The following is a 21321-nucleotide window of genomic DNA, read 5'->3' as shown; positions in this document are numbered from 1 at the left end:
GCTATCCTCAAACTCACAAAGATCTGCCTGCCTCTAGGACCCCGAGTGCTGGGATTAAAGGCATGCAACCACACCTGGAGACAAACCATTTTAACACCCAGCACACATATTACTCTGAGAACCTGCAGTCTGCCCTAGTTCCCTAGGTCTGGCTAGACTTCTGTTACAGCATTTGCCATGGAGTGTTGAAATTACTGTTGGCTAAATGCTACAGTTTCAGAGGCTAGAGTCAGGCTGTGGGTAGAGCATGTTGCAAATTGTGCCAATTGGATATTGTTTTAGGGTCCTTAGATGTTGGCCATTTTTTCCTGTACCAGCTCTGTCAAACAGACTCAGAGTAGTGTTCTCTCTGTTCAGATGTAACTTTGGGAGGCAATACTATATAATATAGGCTCGGGGGTAGAGCACTTTCCCAGAATGATGAAAGCTCAAAGCAGGAAGCATCTAAACTTTGCAAGTTTGTGGAGGAAACTGAGGTTTAGTAAAGTTTGGGTCAAAGATGTCTGGAAACCAAAGCCCTGATTACGTCCCAGTAAACACATAGGAAATCTCTGAGGAGACAGAATATAGATCAGGTCTCTACAAAATTCCATACCAAGAGGATACTCTAGAACAGTGCTTCTCAACCTTCCTAATGCTGCGACCCTTGAATACAGTTTTTCATGTTGTGGAAACCCCCAACCATAAGATTATTTTGTTGCTACTTCATAATTGTCATTTTGCTACTGTTAGGAATCATACTGTAAATCTTTGTGTTTTCAGATGGTCTTAGACGATGCCTGTGAAAGGGTCATTTGACCCTTGAAGGGGGTTTAGATCCACAGATTGAGAACTGTTGCTCTGGATAGAGATTAATCTTAATTCTTAAGAATTTTTGAGGACTCTGGACATAGTGGTGCACACTTTTAACCCCAGCCCAGAGGCAGATGGACCTCTGTGAGTTGAAGGTCAGCCTAGTCTACATAGTGAGACCCTGTCTCCAAACAACAACAACAAAACCTTAAAGGAGCTGGAGGGATGTTCCAGTGTTTAATAGTGCTTGATTGTCTTGCAGAAGACCAGGATTTGATTCCCGAAACCCTCATGGTGGTTATCAACAGTCTATAGACTCTAATTCCAGAGCACCCAGCACCCTCTGCTGGCCACCAGACATGCACACAGTGCACTTACATATACATGCAGGAAAACACTCATACAATAAAAATAAACAATTTCTTAAAAGATTTATTTATTATGTGTACAGTGTTCTGCCTGCATGCCAGAAGAGGGCACCAGATCTCATTACAGATGCTTGTGAGCCACCATGTGGTTGCTGGGAATTGAACTCAGGAAGAACAGCCAGTGCTCTTAACCGCTGAGCCATCTCTCCAGGCCTAAAATAAACAATTTTTAAAAGGGGTCTTTGGGCTAAAGAGAGGGCTTTGCAGTGGAGAGTGCTTGGTGTGCAGTAGTGAGGACTGGAGTTTGGATCCCAGCGTCCATGTAACAAGCGAGAGGCCATCCCATGCTTCCTCCCTGAGGTTGTGGAGGGGTGGTGCAGAGACCACAGAACTGCAAGGGGTTTCTGGCTTCTAGTATAACCAAGAAAATTAAAGCCCCAGGTTCAGGGAGAGACCTTGTTTCAAATAAGTAAAGAGCAATCGAGGAGGATATTTAAACCCTCTTTTGGTCTCCATGCAACCATACATGTGTGTATAATCATACTGATAAATATACCCACACACAAGTAAATAAATAAATGGGGATGGGGAGAATTGACTAAGTGGGCCACCATAGTGCCATACACTTGAAGGAGGATGGCAAATTCAAGGTCAGTCTGGGCAATCTAGTGTGTTTGGGGCCAGCCAGGGCAATTTAGTGAGACAGTAGCAAAATTGCATTCATGAAGTAGCAATGAAAATAATTTTATGGTTGGGGTCACCACAACAAGAGGAACTGTATAAAAGGGTTACAGCATTGGGAAGGTTGAGAACCAGTGTTCTTAAGGGATCTGACGCCCTCTGGCTTCTGTGAACTCCTGCACACGTGGTGCACATAACCTCACACAGACACACATAAATGAGAATAATATTTTAACTACAAGGAACAAAGGCTCCTGCCACAGGTTCTTCAATGTGCACCTTGTTCTCTAAGTTGTATCATCCTCCTCTAAAACAGAGCTTCCTTTTTCATATCCTTCCTATCACCAGACCTCCAGCTCGCCCATTCTGTTCTTTTTCTTTTCTAAACTCTATTAAAATGGTCATCTTGGCCGGGCGGTGGTGGCGCACGCCTTTAATCCCAGCACTCGGGAGGCAGAAGCAGGCGGATCTTTGTGAGTTCAAGACCAGCCTGGTCTACAGCGTGTGATCCAGAAAAGGCACAAAGCTACACAGAGAAACCCTGTCTGGAAAAAAAAAAACAAAAAACCAAAACAAAACAAAAATGGTCATTTCTTTCCACTCCATTTTGAAACTCTTATCTGTAAGACTGAGAACCTGTGAAAGGACCCCTGTGTCCTCTGGAAACACTACCACTGAGCTACTAAGGCACCCAGAGCATTTCTTAAAGTCACGAAATAGGCCTTGAGAAGCACTGCCTGACCATACCGGCTTCCTCTCTGCTGGGGAAGCACTGCTGAGTCTTGATTGGCTCCCTTTCATTGTCTCCTAGACCCCGACATATGCAAGGGAGAAATCAAAATCATTTTTAAAATTTTTTATTTATGTGTATGTATGTGTATATGTATGTTACATCTGGTAGCCTGAGAGGGTGTTGGAATCCATGGAAATGGAGTTATAGGAAGTTCATAACTGCCTGACATAGGTGCTGGGCCCCCTCAGGAAGTGCATGAACCATCTCCCCAGCCCCAGGAATCATACCACTGAACCATCTCCCCAGCCCTAGGAATCAAATTCTTTTTTTCTTTTTTGGTTTTTCAATTACAGGGTTTCTCTGTATAGCCCTGGCTGTCCTGGAACTCACTCTGTAGACCAGGCTGGCCTCGAACTCACAGAGATCCACCTGCCTGTGCCTCCTGAGTGTTGGGATTAAAGGCATGCATCACCATGCCCAGCTCAGAAATCAAATTCTTACACCACATTTTCATCAGCTCTTGTATTCCTTGCCTACAAGATGGCCCCTGCAGGCTACTGTTGACCTTTCCTGCTATACCTCCCACCCCATATTCATGCTTTTCTTGCTCACTAGGTTTGTGTGTGACACACAGGCACACACTTGCATCATATTATACCCATTTCTGGCCTAGAAAAGCACCAGGCACACCCATGGCGCCCATATATACATGCCCATATACACATTACTTGGAATGAAAAAAAAAATCTTTAGGACCAAAACAAGTCTTTAAAAAAATTTTACGGACCCTGATGTGAGTGCTGGGAGCTGAACTCCGGATCCTTTAAGTAAGTGATCTTAACCACTGAGCCATCTCTCCAGTTCCTCCCTTCCTTCTTCTTCTTCTTCTTCTTCTTCTTCTTCTTCTTCTTCTTCTTCTTATTATTATTATTATTATTATTATTATTATTATTTTGCTCATGTTCTTATGTTCTGTGTATAGGTGTTTTGACTTCATGTATATCTGTCCATTACATGTGTCTCTGGAGTGTATGGAGGCTATGAAGATCTCTTCGAACTGGAGTTATAGGTGGTTCTGAGCTGTCTCATGTGGGTGCTGGGAGCCAAACTTGGATCCTCTGTAAGTGCTCTTAAACACTGAACCATACCCAGCACTTCCTATACCTAGCACTTCCTTGTTTTAAAGAGTCAGGTTTTTTTTTTTTTTAAAGATTTTATCATATATACAGTGTTCTGCCTGCATGTATATGTTCAGGCCAGAAGAGGGCACCAGATCTCATAGATGGCTGTAAGCCATGTCAGTGCTGGGAATCGAACTCAGGACCTCTGGAAGAACAACTGCCAGTGCTCTTAACCGCTGAGCCATCTCTTCAGCCCCTTCCTTGTTATTTTTATTGGAGGTTTCTCACTCTTTTGGGCCAATCAAAGAGGAAATAGATAACACCATTGGGTTTAGCCTATAGTCAGCTGAGCATTGTTCTGTGTGGACTAGACCCGAGGTAAGGGGTTGAAGCTGCATGCTACCAGTTTCCCTTCTTGTGTTGCTGACTTGGGTCGGGGTGAATCAATACCACATCTATACTGTCAGTTTACCTTTGGTTTGGTTAGTTGTGAGCTCCTGTAAAGCCTGGGTCAGCGGTTCATGTTTGACTTTGCAGTGAGTCACAAACAGCTCATAGATCTTTATCACTAACTGAAATGAGTTCAAGGCTTGGAGTTACAGGTGGAGATTTCCACTATGTTTGTAACCTGCTTCCTTTTTTTTTTTTTATTTTTTATTTATTTTTTTGTTTTTTTTGAGACAGGGTTTTTCTGTGTAGCTTTGCACCTTGCCTGGAATTCGCTCTGTAGACCAGGCTGGCCTCGAACTCACAGAGATCTACCTGGCTCTGCCTCCTGAGTGCTGGGATTAAAAGCGTGCGCCGCCGCCGCCGCCGCCGCCGCCACCACCACCGCCCGGCTTCCTTTTGTGTTTGTGTTAGGTATTGAAACAAAAGCACATACTTGCTAGCCAATGGCATTACCCTTGAACTACATTCTAAGCCTTCTTTCTTTCCATTTTGAAGCAGGTCTCAGTATGATCTCATTCTAGCCCAGGCTGGCTTTGGAATTTGTCCCTACTTTTTTTCTATTTAATTTGTGTATGTAATGTATATATGTGGGTGTTCAAGTGCTACAGTACTTGTGTTGAAGTCAGAGTTCTGGGGCTTGGCAAAAAGTGCCCGTACCTGCTGAGCATTTTGCTGGTTCTTGCCGTGGATCCTCCTGCCTTAGTCTCCCAAGTAGGTCAGATTGAGGCCTGGGCAACCAGGGGCAATTTGCCTCCTTTTAAAAAAAGTTAAATGCACTGGGCAGTGGTGGCACATGCCTTTAGTTCCAGCATTTGGGAGGCAGAGGCAGGAAGATCTCTATGAGTTCGAGGGTAGCCTGATCTACAGAGCTAGTACCAGGACAGCTAGGGCTATTGCACAGAGAAACCATGTCTTGAAAAACAAAACAAAAGTTAAATGCCTGTCTGCCAGGGTACTACCAACAATTGATCATGTCATTGGTCTCCAGGGTAGCTGACACACTGACATTCCTGTCTCAAATGATACCTGGCAAGTAGATGACACCTGACCTAGCCTCCCCTATCACTAGGACTCTACCTAGTATTTGAAGCCTTGGGTATAACACACAGTACAGGGGGGGGAAATGAGGAAAGGAAATAAATGAACTGATTAAAACCAGTCTTCCAACCAAAACCTTCCGTGTGGGTTTAATCAGGTGTCCATTGCTTGACTAGTCTCTCAACTGGAGAGTCTGTGAACATCCAACTTTCATAGAGTTTGTGGGATGTGAGGTAATGCTGAACCAGAAGAGGTCAAGATAAATGGGAATGGAGCAGAGAGGGTTCCCAGGGCATACAGAAGCATAGGGAGGTGATGGATGTTCATAATCTTGACTGTGGTGATAGTTTCATGGGTATGCATCAACTTACCAAAATTAACATTTTTTGAGGGGGGGGAGTTGGTTTTTCGAGACAGGGTTTCTCTGTGTAGCCCTGGCTGTCATGGAACTCACCCTGTAGACCAGGCTGGCCTTGAACTCACAGAGATCCGCCTGCCTGAGTGTTGGGATTAAAGGCATGGGCCACCACCGCCTGGCTCAAAATTAACATTTTAAACATACAATTTATTGTATGCCAATTATATTTCACTAAAGCCTATTCAAAGAAAAAACCCATAGGCACTGGGGAGATGATTCAGTTGGTAAAGAGCCTGCCATACAGACACTGAGCTCTAAAGCTGGTTGGGTCAGAATGAGACTATAATCCCAGCACCACACAAAACACAGTAGGGCTCCTATCCTTGAAGGGCTTGTGGCCTCTGACCTCCAAATGCATGTATATGCACTTAGGCTGATGTTACCGTTGCCCAGCTGGGGCAACGAACACACACCTCCTCCAGCACCCTGATGTAACTGTCATTCCCACTGATAAAGTACAAATTTATCATCTTCCTCTGGAGTGCTGGGAATAAAGGTGTATACCACTATGCCTAGCAATTTTTTTTTCTTTACATAGGAACTCATGTAGCCTAAGCTGGCCTTGAACTCACTAGGCAGCCAATAATCTTCAGCTCCCAACCTTCCTGGCTCTGCCTTCCCCCACCAAGCGCTGGGGTTATAGTCATGTGCTACCATTCTGGCCAAAGCGTGATCTCACACATCCAAATCCTATCCAGTGTTGGCGAGCAGCACTGACACTGGCTTCACCATATGAAGAGTAGACAGTGCTTGGTAATTACCAGAGCACAGGGCTCCCTCCCCAACAACCTGATACTACTGCCACTGCACTGCTAACTAATGCCTTTAGCTGCTGAGACATCTTGATGGCCCCCTTTGTTTTTGAGATAGGGTTTCATACAGCCAGGCTGGCATCCTGCCTCTACAAACCAGTATCTATCTGGCTTGCATGGTGCTGAGGTTTGGATCCAGGGCTTCATACATGCTAGGCAGGACATACATGGACATCTCAGGTCTTACGTTACTTCCCAATAAACGTCACTCCAAACCGAAGAAGTCAATTTAGAACTTTGCAACAGGTTTTTATTTTTGCTTTGTATCTATTACAGTGTTTGAAACCTAAAGAAATACATTTTCTCTTCAAATTTGGATGTGTATATAAATATCATTTGTCTGGACTCAGCACACTCAATGCCATGGTTTCTTGGCCTATTTCTGCTCTGAAATCAAGCTTTGTTTGTCTACCCAGGGGCCCTGAGAACATGAAAAAATAGAGTTTACAGTTCTTAGAAAAATAAAAGCAAATGAATTTGGAAAGCAAAACCTGTGAGGATTAAATTCACCTTTCTAGGGTTCTTACCTGGAAACCCAAGCTGTCCTTGGGTGATGTTCTGTCTGCTGGGTAGCTGAGACCTCATACCCACTTCATTTATTTAAATAGGTCAAAAAAGACATTTCCCAAAAAAGCCGGCTAAAAAAGCCAATACCCACCTCCAGCTTCTGAGGGTTCATGGTGTGAACCTTTGACATAGTTTCCAGGCAGTCTCAGGACCTGAACTGTGACTTCCTTCACAGCTCCCTGCACATGGTAGATCACTTTCTTTCTAAACATTAAAATCAGAGCCACAGGAGTGCAGGGCTAGTGGGCGTCATCAGCATGTGCTAGTGTGAGCATTAGAAGTCAGGCTGGCCTAGAAGTAGGTAGGTAAGCCCAAGCCCTTGAAGACACATCACACAAGCCTTTGCCCTCTGGTGTTCAGGTTCCCCAATTTATGGCTGCTTTTTCCAGCCAGCTTTGGTCCTGCACGTAGTTCAGGCTTCAAAAAAGATGCTCTCTCAAAAGGAAACTAGGTTTTCATTCAGATTCGGTTGGAGTTGACCTCAAATTCTTCCATTGCCATGCCTGTCTTCTTCTGGGGTGGGACTAGGGGACACTGGGAAACGATCAGTTATGAAGGCCTTTGGCCAAAGAGCAGCTAGTGTCCACCACATGGATCCTTAGAGGGGCAAATTCTCAGTTCGTTGGCTTAACAAAAGAATACAAAAGGTAAAACAGAAAAAATACTGGATAAGGTTGGTCTAGACTGCGCCAGAAGTCTGTCTCTTACTGCCTCGCAGGAGAGTGACACCTGAAGCTGCTGCTGCTGCTCACAATCTCCCATGTTTCAGTGCACAGAGCCTTGTACCCTTCCCCAGCCTGCTAGGGAAGCTTGCCATCATCCTGTCTCCCTCCTGGGTCTGAAGGGACCTGGAGAAGCTGGCTTTTGGCCTTCGAGAAGTTAGACCCTGAGCCTGAAGAATACACGAGAGGATGGATGCCACAGTGAGTGAGCCTGGGAGAGAAGGAATGAGGTCTGAATGAAAAGAGCAGAAGCCTTCAAAGAAGGCATGTGGAGCAGGAGGGTGGAACTGCGAAGATTCCAGGCAGACAGGAGTAGAAAGAGTTCCTCCACGGAAGTTTGTCTTTTGACTGGATTGGTGTCAGGGAAGTAGAAAGTCCATGTGTAAGAACCTTCTTTTCATCTCTCTTAGCTAAATGTAATAGCAGCTATAACCTGTGGTTAGCTTCAGCACACAGGCTCCTGGGAGATGACTTCCATGTACAGAAGGGAGAAGCAGTAGATATAAGGTCCCAGGTAAAGGGGACCAAAGATCTCAAAAAAAAAAAAAAAAGGTCATCAACACCTGCTTCTTGGAAGCGTGTGTCCACAGACCCAAGTAACAATGGCGCCAAACAGGCTGGAACTCATACGGTTCTACCAGAAGGCTGCAGCCAACATCAGGCTTGTAGTCACTGGTGAGAGCTGGAGACTGAAGAGAGTGTCTAGGACTGACCACTCTGTCAGTCACTAAAGAGGACTTCAGTGTGGGATGCTTAGAGCAGCTAGGGAACCAACTTCTTCCATCTGGTACTAGATCCAGCCAAAGAGATAGTGGAGAAAGGATGGGGCGAGCAGGACATTTATGTCTCATACCGAGACTCTGGCTCCAATGCCAGGAGCTTAACTGTTGCTTGAGATGTTCAGAGTAGATCCTACTACAGTGTTCTACTCTTCAGGCAAGGGTGATGATGGCAGTTACAGAGGGCTTTTCTTTGAACTAGGAGCAGTTTAGCTGCAGGCCAGGTTAAAAAAAAATAATAATAATAAATTGCCTTACCAGAAGGCCAGAGGGTGAATAAAAGTATTTGGCTCGCCAATGTGTTCCAATGTTGGTCACAGCTTTCAGTATCAACCGCCAGCTCTGAACTACTTTTCTTAGGAGCAAGGCCTGAAAACTAAAGGACACAGCTAACTGAAAGCCAATGACCAATAACAAGAGCCTGAACTTCAGATCTGCCAAGTGTGGGAGCCCAAGGGAGACCTGTGGGAACAGGAGTAAGAAGACCACCGTTCCTGGAGAAAGAGAAGCGTAGATGAGGCCGGGATACCTCGGCTTCACCACAGTGGGGTACTATGCTGCCAGTTCCACAGTTGGTCTATACTAGCTGACAGTGTACCGTATTCCCTGCCTCCAGAGCTCAGTTTTAGTGTAACGTGTAACCTACTAAAACACAGGCCACCTTCTGAGGCACTGAACTAGCTTTACTTAAAGAAAGAAAAAAAGGTGTCTGTAACTGTCACAAGAAAGGCGAAATTCAAGCTAGGTACAAGGACCTGCAGAAGGGAGATGCCAACAGCTCTCAAAGTGTCCAGGTCAACAAGGTTCTCTGGTAATAGGTGAGGCAGCTGTGTCGTGACTTAGCTGGGTAGCAGGGCCTGACACTGAGTTAGAGAAGAAGGCAGGCTGCTTTCTGCTCAGAAGCAAGGGCCAGAGCAGCAGACTTCACCAGGCCCTGAGGCCCTCTTTGCTCCCTTCAGGTACTGGGACAATCAGCCCAGGATGATTTACTTCATAAAGGCTCCGGAGGTAAGAGTTGGTCCCAAGTGGTAGCCCAGAATCCAAGCAGAGAAGAAAAGGACCAAGTTAGTCCTTTGAGCCTGAAGCTTCTACACCTCTTTCTGGTCTTCCTTACAGTATCGCACTCACAGACGCTTTGTCCTCCTAAGACCAATGAAGACTGACCTACTTAAAATACAGAATATAAAAAAAAATATGGAACTTTTTGACATTCTCTCCTTTGGAAGTAAAATATACATGATCCAACTATGGCAGAAGGAAGAAGAAAGGCCAAAGGCAGGGATTTCTGACTATCCCAATACACGACACTGACTCCAACCTCCTCTGCAACTTATGGGTCATCAGAGCAAGGACTTTCTCCTCAGGAGAAGGAAGGACCACAGCCCCCCATCTCAAGCTCAGGAGAAAACACAGCCACCTCAGAGGTTCATTCAACTCTGAGGTGAATTTTCAAGTAAACAAATGAAGTTGGGTCGCACCATTTAGGAGGTGGGCAGGATACAGGGTCAGTAGCTACACAAGGGAAGCCCTGTCTGCAGGCCTGTGCTCCTCCCTCCCACTCACACTGGTGTATTGGTTCCAGGAGAGTAAGGGGGAGGTTTTAGGCACAGGGGAGGGAGGGACCTTTGTGTGTGTGGGGCCTCCACATTAGCCTCTATTTCCAGACAGTGCTGGCAGCTGGGTTTCTAAAAACCAGCTTTTTGGGAAGAACAACCTTAATACAAGAAAAATGTGCAAAAGAAAAACTTAAATAACCAATCCAAGCATACAAGATTAATATTCGGTCAGAGCAAGAACACTTTGTTTTGGACTTCTCCCCTCCCCTCCCACCTCCCACCTCTGGGAATATTCCATCTGCTCAAGTACCCAAGATAAGAGTTACACACATCAGGGCAGAGGACTGGGATGGATGAAGCAAGATAAATGGGAAGGAAGTCACCACTAAAGAAAATAAAAGAAAAAAATTTTAAAGGTGCAAATTGATTACCTCAGTCCTCCTTTGTCTACCCCTGGGCTCCTGGGTTAAAGACATGTGTGCAGCCAAAATAAAGTGTAAGGAAGAAAGACCCACACGCCCCTTCTTGTCACAAAACCCAGTGTGAGCCTCAGACGGTTCTGTCTGTCCAGAGGGTGCTCCCTCCAGGGAAGGGGATGAGCAGGTCAAGAGCACAGTCTCCAGGGCAGCAGGTGGATGGTGGTTGCTGGTGGGGTGGCTCTTTTCCTGCCCACCAGAGGGCTGCTCTTCTGCTGGCTGGTGGTGCTTCCCATGCCCTCCCCTCCCTGGAGGCAGACATTATAGCTGGAAGCCCTCCATGGGGGCCTCAGGCTGTTGGAAGATGAACTGCTGTTGCGTTTCATCCACCTGAGGAGCCAGGCTGCTGTCGTCATCTTCCACACCAAAGTAGTGCTCGATGAGGTCAAAGGCCTTCTGGTAGATTTCCTGGTTCTCATGGCTTTGGAGAAACTCAATTTTATCCAAGCCTATGGTGGCAAGAAGAAACAATTATGTATTTTTCTTTTCCCAGGGGACAAATTTCCAAATGAAAGTAGTGAGATCACATCATTCCTTGACTTGAAAAAGGAGTCGATGACCCCTCCCCAAATTATAAAATTGCCGAAGAAATGACGTCAAAGTGTCAGCTGATATTAGAGGCTCCAGGGAGCGAGAACACCACCTCAGTTGTAAAGTGATTGCCCCTAAAGCATGAGTTTGCTCCCCAGAAGGCAAGTCCAGGAAAGGTGGGAGGCACTTACAGTCCTAGCAGGGTGGGGACGATGATGGTGATGGGGCAGACTGCCTGGGCCTTTCTGCTTGGTTTGTCAGCAGGGCTTCCTCAGTGAGCCCTGCATCTATCTCAGGGACCTCTCAAAAAACAAGGGGTCGAGCTCTTTAGGAACAAGACCTGAGGCTGAGGCTGACCTCTGGTTCACACACACATGTATTCATGTAAGGATCTGGGGCACACACAAATTACAACTTCGAGTCCAAATCCTGCTTTAACTCTGGGCAAATCATGATTTGCCTCTTCTGAGATTGGTTGGTTAAGGCAATCCAGTGTTCGGGTGCGGGTGTATATGTGTGTGTGTGCGTGTGTGTGCATATATTTTTTTGTTCTTCAAAGGGTTTCTCAGTGTAGCCCTGGCTGTCCTGGAACTTGCTCTGTAAACCACGTTGGCCTTGAACTCACAGAGATCTGCCTGCCTCTGCCTCCCGAGTGCTGGGGTTAAAGGCATGCACCATCACTGTCCGGCTGCAATCCAGTATTTCTACTGGAGAGACTGGTATCTTTTTAGCTCCTGGTAGTAGTCTATCAAATCGTGGACTGTTCCCCCTTGCATCTCTGCCATTCCTACTTTTGAGGTAGGTAGAGGAGCCTATGAGATTAACACTGACCTATCGCTCCTCAGAGAGAGAAGGAACTGGTGGGACAAGAAAACTTGTATACTAATTAGTTCTAGCTACCTGGCTAGTCAGTACATGCCAGTTACTCCCAAGGAAAGGTCTGTAACCCTATGCATGGTATAGCTTGGCTGGGACAGGAACTCATCACTTCCTTAAAAGCACAGACTTGAAGGCTGATGAGACGACTTGACAGGTAAAGGTGTCTGCTGCCAAACCTGACAGTTCTGACAACCCACATGGTGGGAAGAGAGAAGAATTGACTCTTCCAGGTTGTCCTCTGACCTCCATACCCACGTGTGCCTTATCATGTGCGCTCACACTAATACATGTACACATACACAAATGAGTGGATAAATAAATGTAGTAAAAAATAAAAAAATAAACAGACTCAAGTTTCATAAAATGTGTGGCTGTGCTCCAACATCTTCCCTACTAACAGACATAGGTCAGGGAGAGAACTCACCATAGGCTTCCTCAATGAGGCCACAGTAGGGATTGACCCCTGAGCCACTACGCTTGCCCTCTTGCTCTCCAAGCCGCAGGATGTTCTCTAGTCCATTGAGGGCTACTTGCACAATCTTTGAATCCATTACAGTTAGCAAGTCACACAGGGGTTTGATGCAGCCCAGTGACACCAGGTACCTGGGATGAGAGATGAAGTAAGCTCCAAACTAATGCAGAACAAGTAAAGTGCTGAGCAGGCGCTTTACCCAGGGTCTCCCTCATACAAACCAATACTTTCAACAGTGAGTTCTTCCTGAGTCTTGATAATCCCCTGTCCCTCACCTTAATCTCTCTCCCCGCACTCTGCCACTGATCTAGTTTCCTAATGAACACACCAGAGTCCTAACGTCACTTTGGCTACAATATTATCACTCTAGACACATTAAGAAATTCTTCAGGCCAAGTGGCGGTGGCGCACGCCTTTAATCTCAGCATTCCGGAGGCAGAGGCAGGTGGATCTTTGTGAGTTGGAGGCCAGCCTGGGCTACAGAGCAAGATGCAGGACAGGCACCAAAACTACAGAGAAACCCTGTCTTGAAAAACCAAACCAAACAAACAAATAAATTCATTCTTCGAGTTCCTTATTTTCTTGAGTACAACCTCTATTTTATATTAATAAAGACTGCCTACAATCTGGCTCCTACCACTTTAGCTCTACTCAGAATATTCCTTTCCGAGGTTATTAAATTGTAGTCAAATCTGTGAAGATCTCCAGATTCTTGGACCTTTTTGTATATTGTTTTCTTATCTAATAGGCATACAATATAATGTTGTATTTAATCCCCCTGAGCCCTTTTATTTATTTATTTTTAATTTATTTAATTTTATTTTTATGTGCATTGGTGTAAGGGTGTCAGGTCCCCTGGAAGTGGAGTCACATACAGTTGTGAGCTGCCATGTGGGTGCTGGGAATTGAACCTGGGTCCTCTGGAAGAGCAGCCAGTGCTCTTAACCACTGAGACATCTCTCCAGCCCCTCCCCTTAGCCCTTTTAAAACCTGGTTTCGCCGGGCGGTGGTGGCGCACGCCTTTAATCCTAGCACTCGGGAGGCAGAGCCAGGTGGATCTCTGTGAGTTCGAGGCCAGCCTGGGCTACCAAGCGAGTCCCAGGAAAGGCGCAAAGCTACACAGAGAAACCCTGTCTCGAAAAACGGAAAAAAAAAAAAAAAAAAACAAACCTGGTTTCTCTAGGTAGCCCTTGCTAGCCTAGGATTCACTCTATAGATCATGCTGGCCTCAAATTCAGAGATCTGGCTACCTCTGCCTCCAGAAATCCTAGGTTTGCCGGGCGGTGGTGGCGCAGGTCTGTAATCCCAGCACTCGGGAGGCAGAGGCAGGCGGATCTCTGTGAGTTTGAAGCCAGCCCAGTCTACAGAGCTAGTCCAGGACAGGCTCCAAAGCTACAGAGAAACCCTGTCTCGAAAAACAAAAAAAAAACAAAAAAAAAAAAAAACAAAAAAAAAAATCCTAGGTTTAAGTTGTACACCATCATATCCAGCTGCTGTTTTCCTTTTATTAATTTTACATTATGTTAATTTTATATTTACATTTATATTAATTCAATAGCTCTTCCTTTCTCCTGGGACTTTATATGTACAGACTATATATACTCCCTTTAGTAGGTTATAATTAGAGGGAAAAACACCTAACCAATTTCCACAATCCCTCCTATTGTTCAGATGATGCAAACTAGAATAAAGGAGCTCATGTCCAAACTGGGCATGGAGAGACCACAAACTCAGGAGAGCCCTCATTGCAAACAAACAAAACACTCAAGCCCTAGCCTGATACAGAGGTGTGTGCACACGATCCCAGCACTTGGGAGGCAGAGACAGGATAGGCCAGCTTGTCTCAATGGTGGAAAATAACCACCATCAACAAACAACACAGGAATCTATTCCAGAGTCTAGTATCATTTAGCAGCTTACCAGTTAAACCTTATTACAGTTAGATTAGGGCAGACCTTTCCCATCAAAAGCCATTTAGAGTTATCAGAATACCAAGAACAAAGGAGACCACACATACCATTTAAGATGTTGGGAAAGGAATCATACCGGATTTGCTCAGGGGTTCCTCCTGATGTGGCATTGGTGATGGCCCAGGCTGCTTCCTTCCTTGTACGGAACTCTGCTTTCTGAAGGATTTCGATCAACACAGGGAAGATGTTTGCATCGATGACAGCCTGAAAGAGAATGAGGAAGGAGGATGGAGGCAGAAAGGTAGTTTACGGAGAAAAAGCACAAAGGTCAGGAATGGTAACATGATTGTGTAATCCCAATACTTGGATGGTGGAGGTAGGAAATCAGGAATTCAAGGTCATTTGAGGCTAGCCTGGGGCCTATGAGACACTTGGGAGGCAGAGGTAGGATAGGATATGTCTCAGAGAAAAAGATGAACATAGAGCAAACCTAGTCCCCAAATCACTTCTGACTTAGGCTTCTCTCCATTAACCCACCTCAAAGTTCTCCTTTGCTCTCACCAGAGAGCTGACAAGGTGTCGGGGAACCTTGCTTCCACTATGCAGAGCCTTTGGCCAACTAGTCGTGCTGACCCCAACTGTTTGGTGGTGTGGGCACTGAATCCAGGCCTTGCACACATTAGGCGGACTTTCTACCACTGGGCTACACTGCTCATCCTTTGCTCCAATTTCTTTTCCTTTTTTTTGGCTCCAATTTCTAATGGGAAACAAGTGCTTTTTTTGGAAGCAAATCTACCTGTATTTGAGCCCTGTTACCAGCAGTGATGTTTGAAATGGTCCAGCAAGCTTCCTTCCGGATTGACTCCTTAGAGCTGCTCAGCAGGTGGAGGAGGCAAGGGAGGGCTGAACAGTTAAGAATGACCTGGACAAAAGCACACAAAATACAACAAAATTAGATATTTAGAGTTACTCAAGTTAAAAATGGATATGCATCAAGACACCATAAACAGTGCAAAGCAAACCCATAAAATAGGAGAAAATACTTGCAAAACGCATATTGGTAAGGGTTAATATGCAGAGTATATAAATAAAGTAAGTCCTAAAATCACAAAAACACCCTAAGCAACCCACTACAAAGGAGAAAAGGGCTTGAAAAGACATTTCTTAAAAAAAAAACAAACCGGTATATAGGTGGTCAATTAGCACACGGAATAGGCTCACCACCACTAATCAATAGAAAAACTCGGACAGTACTTTACACTCGTTAGGATGGCTGTCATAAAAACACCAGGAGGGCTGGTGAGATGGCTCAGAGGTTAAGAACATTGGTTGTTCTTCCAGAGGTCCTGAGTTCAATTCCCAGCACCCACATGGTGGCTCACAACCATCTGTAATGAGATCTGGCTCCCTCTTCTGGCATGCAGAAATGCATGCAAACAGAACATTGTATACATAATAAATAAATAAAAAACCCAACAACAACCAGGAAATGAGATGTGAAGGAAAGGGGGAGGACCTAGTGCTGGTAGAAACAGAAAATGAAAGCAGCTAAACTCGTAAAATTAGCATAAATTACCATGTTATCTAATCTCTTTTTCATATACATGACCCAAGAAATGAAAGCATTGATTTAGCAGTGTATACCAGGGTCCATGGCAGCATTATTCACAATAGCTAGGAAGTGAAAACAACATAAATGTTCTCAAGATGGATGGAGGGGATTTTAAAAATACAGTACGCACAAACAACTATCATTCAGACTTAATAGGGGAGTTCTGACACATGCTACAACATAGATGAACCTTGAAGACATTATGCTAACTAAGCCAGATGTAAGAAATAAATATTGTGACTCCACTCATAATGAAGTGTCTGTAGCAATCCAATGGAATAAAACTCCACATCAATAGCAAGAGAAACTAGAGTATTACGCTAACTCATGGAGTTTCGACCACATACCACTCACTGAAGAAATCAAAAGGAAGTCAGCAGAGGTCTACGTTTGAACAAGAGAAACTGACTGTGCTCTCACTGTAGGGAGCGTTCTTTTCATTTTACACTTACGGGCTCATGTGTGTGCAGGGTGCACACTATTTTACTTTTCTGCATTGCTCAGGCTGGTCCCCAGGTCTTGGGGTCATGTGATCCTTCCCACTTCAGCCTCCCCAGTAGATGCACCACTCTGCTGCTGGTTTGAAGGAATCATTTTTCATATTTTTGGCTTTTTGAGATAGGGTTTCATGTAGTCGAGGATGGCCTTGAACTACCTGACCCTTCTGCTTCTAACCTCTAAGTGCTAGGATTGCAGGTGTGGGCCACACATCGCTCAAAAGGTTAACATGAGGTTAACACGAGGTGATGCAAGGTCTAGCAAGAATTGGTGGAGCCCACGGTGTCCAGTCTCTCAAAAGGATCCCAGATCAGCTGTAACTCCTTATAATGTCCCAGTAAATACACCATTCCATTTAGCTTTCTTTTCACAAGTACCAACTGGATGGTTTGTTTCTAATTTGTTTGGGAGAAGAAGGAATTCTGATAATACGGAGAGTGACAGTGCTAAAACCATGTTATAGAAAGCCATTCATTCTTTCTCTGTTAGACCGTGCAGCCTCGTTACAGAGGAAGACTTTTGTCCACAGGCAGCTCTCCCTGCTTGTTCTCCCACAGCTGGCCTGAGTTAAGATCCTCTTCCCCTCTTCTTACCTGGGTTTGGATGTCATCCCCAGTGACTATATTACCCACAGCTCTCAAGGCAGGAGATGCCACTTTGTAATCGTTGTGCCTACAGAGGAAGAACAGCTCATTAGCAGTGAAGCAACACATCATGTTCAGCCCTGCTGGAAACCAAGGCTGGCAGCATTCCTTAGATCTCCAGACCTGGAGTAGGTCAGCAATCTGCTGTTCAGAGGGTTTTTTTTTTGTTTTGTTTTATGAGACAGTCTCATTCGGCAGCTCAGGCTATCCTTGAATTTGTGATTCAGGCTGCCTCAGCCTCCATTAAATGCTGGGATTCCAGGCATACACCACCATGCCCAGCTTAGGATGGAGCTCTTGGAACTTGGTAAAGCTAAGGAAACTTTTACCCTCTTAAACTGAAACAACTTACATCAGAAGTTCTACCAATCTCCGACAGACTCCAGAGTCTATGACTGCCTGGATCTTCTCATTGGGCCCATCAGACAGGTAAGAGAGGGCCCAGCAAGCATCGGCCAGTAAGTCTGAGTCGCTGCTGAAGAGTAGCCGAGACAATACAGGCAAACAAGGAGAGACCTGTTGGAAGCAGAGTGAGGAGGACTGAGAGCAGGGCTACATCAGGCTATCACTGAGCCTATCATGCCACCCCTTCCCGTAATTCTAGAGCTTGGAAACGTCATCAAACCTGCAGGCCCGCCCTTTACTTTCCTACCAAGGTACACAAGATCACCTGCTACACTACAAGTGCCTTTTAGTTTCACGTGATTTGAGACTCTCAGGGGTCCTCCCAAAACTGAAACAGACTTCCTATAATGGAATCTGGTCGCAGTTATAAGCAGCTCTCACCTTTGCAAATTCTGGAGGCGGGTTCTTCCCTCGGCAGAGGTTTGACAGGGCCCAGACGGCATTCCGAGTCATTGTCAGTCGTGTGGACTTAGTAAGGAGTCTGAAGGAACAACAAAGCTATAATCGGAGCACGGACCTTCTAGCACAAGGCGCTTACCACTAAAACCTAGAGGCAAACCCAGACTCTTTCGATCCTGAAAAGGGGTCCCTGTGTATTCCTGGATGATCTGAAACTTGCTATGGAGACCAGGTTGGTCTCTCAAATGCTAGGATTAAAGGCGCACACCACTACATCAGGCTTTATTTATTTATCTATTTTTATGTTATTTATCTATTTTTAAAATAGGGCTTCTTTGGTCAGCCATAGCTGTCCTGAAACTCTCTCTGTAAACCAGCCTGGTCTGGAACAAGAGCTCTGCCTGATTCTACTTCCTGAATGTTGGGATTAAAGGCATATGCCACTACCGCCCAGCCCAGTGCTTTTCTATCTTAAGGAATCAAGTAAGCTGCCCACAAAATGTACTGCCACTTAGCAACCCTACAGATGCCCCAAGTGCAAATGATCGCAATTACTCACGTTAACAAAGGATTAAGGATGGAACAATTCAAGACGTAATCTCTGCAAACGGAACTGTCTCCAGCTATGTTTCCCAGAGCCCAGACTGCCTGAAAAGGGATAATGAACTGTCACTCACAGAGCCTGGTAGCTTCTCTGACTCCTGGTTGATTTTTTGTTTTGTTTTGTTTTAGTTTTTTGAGACAGGTTTTCTCTGTATAGTCTTGGCTGTCCTAGAACTTGCTCTGTAGACCATGATGGCCTCAAACTCAGAGATCCACCTGCCTCTGCACACCACACCACAATCCCTACCCCAGTGATGGAATTAAAGGTATGCGCCATCACTGCCTGGATTTTGTGACTTCTCATAATCAGGGCAAGGACAGTGTTAGGGCTTGACAGCAAGCTCAAGTGATCTCTCTTCTAGAACCCTGGATTAGCACTTGCTCTATCAGAGCTTTCCCAGAAGGCCCTGGTGTTGTGGGGGAAGACGGGCTGCCATCTAAACTGAAGCCAGAGACACCAAACTACCACCTCATCCCTTCCATGAGAAGGGGAGAAAGCCATCAGAAAGACTAGTTTCTCTCTCCACCACAGACCAGAGCTACACCAGGTAAAAGAGAAAGAGCCCATCACTATTCTCCACTTCTGTGTAAGTATCACAGGCTAACTCATTTTCATATCCGGAACATCAAGTCTTCTCTATTTATTTGTTTATGTATTTTCAGGTGGGTCTTATTATGAAGCCCTGCCTAGCCTGAAACTCATTATGTAATCTCGAACTCAAAGAGATTATAGGTGTCTGCCACCATGCCCAACTACCTCTCTCCATTTCTATGAAACTAGCACGAATCCATAGGAGAAATGGAGTTGTGTCTTTTTCTCCACAGTGTGGCATCTTTTCTAATAGCACCTTTGATAAATTGTATCCCACACTAACAACTAATTCTCTGACATCAACTGTGTGTCTGATAGTTTCATTCAATTGCAATACTAACTCCTGGATCTAGCACAGATGCCACAGGTCAGTCTTGGAGAACTGAACCCACTTTGGACAATGGCGATTCTTACAATTCTTTTAGCTTATTAGTTCACTAGAATGACTGAGGTAACCAGAAAAAAACACAACAATTTATTTGTGTTTACTCAGTTTATCATCAAGGATGTGATTCAGGAAAGGACAAATGGAACAGGACAGGACAGAGGGGAGAGAGAGGTGATAACACACAGCTTTTAAGACCTCTGCCACCTTCCCAGTGCATGAATAGGCTTATTCTCTGGGAAATTCTCATTGTTCAAGTGCACTGATTTCTGTTTTTTTGAAGCAGGTTGGCTTTAAGCTTGCTATGCATCCAAGGACAACCTTGAACCCGGGATCCTTCAGCCTTTATCTCCAAAGTACTGGGATTACCGATTTGCTGGGGTTTTGTGGTATTGAGGACTGCACCCAGGGATTTAGTCATACATACTAAGCAAGTACCCTACCAACTGAACCACATTCTCTAGCCCCTCACTGTTCAAGTGTTTTCATAATCCAATCTCCAAAGCAATACCTGTATGTTACAGAGAGGCGTGGTCTAAGTTCTTACCCCCTAACTCTATGCCTGTCCATGCTAGGGACCAAACCCATCCAAAGGCGACCTAGCTGCTCCCTTCTGATTAACTTCTTTATACGGACTGAGGTGGTTCCAATGGGGCTCTATAAGTAACAAGTGATAAGAGCACCATTCAAAGACCTGGGATAAAAACCTGAAAACACACTTTTTATTTTTTGTTTTCGCTTTTTAAGATAGGGTCTTGCTACACAGCCTTGGCTGTCCTCAAACTCACAGATATCTGACTGCCTCTGTCTCTGGAGTGCTGGGATTAAAAGCCATGTGCCAATGAGCCTGCCTCCAAATAAAAATGTTATTATACTGTCCATACCATCAGAATGAAATCTTGAGTATTACCTGTTCTTGTACATCTTCAAAGTCTGAGTTAAGCAGCTCAATAAAAATGGGGACAGCTCCTGCTTCAATGACAATTTTGGTCTGCTGAGAGGTTCCAGAGGCAATGTTTGTTAGAGCCCAGGCAGCTTCAAACTGAAAAGTGAGATTAGGCCACAACTGAGAGGTCATTACAGACTGAGCAACCATACCTACCGTCTGCCTCAGAATAGTAATATGTAGCACATAAAGAAACCAAAACCAAACACATGTCTGCCCACCATCCTTTAAGTAGCAGAAGAGCAGCAATGTGCTAACGGAGTCCTGAACTACAACCAATACCCATGGCTTACTTTCTCATGTTCTGAGCTTGGGTTTTTTTATTTCTGAAACCAGGGTAAAAGTGATGGTGTGTTCTCTTCTCCCACTTCCCTCCCTTCAAGGTGTTGCTCCATAGCCAAGATTGGCTTTGAGTTTTTGCCTCTGTCCTTTATGTGCTGGAATTACAGGCATGAGCTACCGTTCCTGGTTGAGATGGCTCTCAACCTACTCTTTGCTGCGTCTCTAACAAGTTCTGATGGACTTGCTCATTATCTGTTTCTGGAGAACAGAGACCCAGAGAGGTTGCGTTATCTGCATCAGTTCACTAAGTTAGGGGTGCACGAGATCCTTTGGATTTATAATGTCACAAACAGTGTATTACATTCTGGGGTCTCAGAAATAAAAAACTTCCTTTGTGAGTTTTCTTTTCTTTCCTTTTTTCTTTTTTTTTGGTTTTTCGAGACAGGGTTTCGCTGTGTAGCTTTGTGCCTTTCCTGGATCTCGCTCTGTAGACCAGGCTGGCCTCGAACTCACAGAGATCAACCTGCCTCTGCCTCCTGAGTGATGGGATTAAAGGCGTGCGCCGCCACCACCCGGCCCCCTTTTTTTGTTTTTTGAGACAAGGTTTCTCTGTGAAATAGTCCTGGCAGTCCCAGAACTCACTCTGTAGA

The 21321-nt window shown here is 45.1% G+C and overlaps 1 protein-coding gene across 2 annotated transcripts in view; it reads right to left on the bottom strand.

Annotated features, from left to right (window-relative positions):
* Positions 1 to 6637: 6637 nt before the first annotated feature.
* The window catches only part of Kpna6 (karyopherin subunit alpha 6), a 36313-nt gene continuing 21629 nt past the window's right edge, over positions 6638 to 21321 (bottom strand). For both annotated transcript variants that reach the window (XM_052716856.1, XM_052716855.1), the window contains exons 6-14: positions 20354 to 20485; positions 18423 to 18511; positions 17846 to 17945; positions 17412 to 17575; positions 17009 to 17087; positions 15102 to 15227; positions 14442 to 14569; positions 12348 to 12526; positions 6638 to 10962 (exon numbers count right to left, since the gene is read on the bottom strand). In XM_052716856.1, coding sequence (XP_052572816.1) covers positions 10775 to 10962; positions 12348 to 12526; positions 14442 to 14569; positions 15102 to 15227; positions 17009 to 17087; positions 17412 to 17575; positions 17846 to 17945; positions 18423 to 18511; positions 20354 to 20485 — 1185 coding nt within the window. In that variant the 3' untranslated portion in view covers positions 6638 to 10774. The remainder of the gene's footprint in view (positions 10963 to 12347; positions 12527 to 14441; positions 14570 to 15101; positions 15228 to 17008; positions 17088 to 17411; positions 17576 to 17845; positions 17946 to 18422; positions 18512 to 20353; positions 20486 to 21321) is intronic.

This window comes from Peromyscus californicus, unplaced genomic scaffold (assembly GCF_007827085.1).
Source record: "Peromyscus californicus insignis strain IS unplaced genomic scaffold, ASM782708v3 Scaffold_5__1_contigs__length_169319896, whole genome shotgun sequence".
In the NCBI taxonomy this organism is placed as follows: Eukaryota; Metazoa; Chordata; class Mammalia; order Rodentia; family Cricetidae; genus Peromyscus; species Peromyscus californicus.
This window is presented reverse-complemented; position numbering and strand designations above follow the sequence as displayed.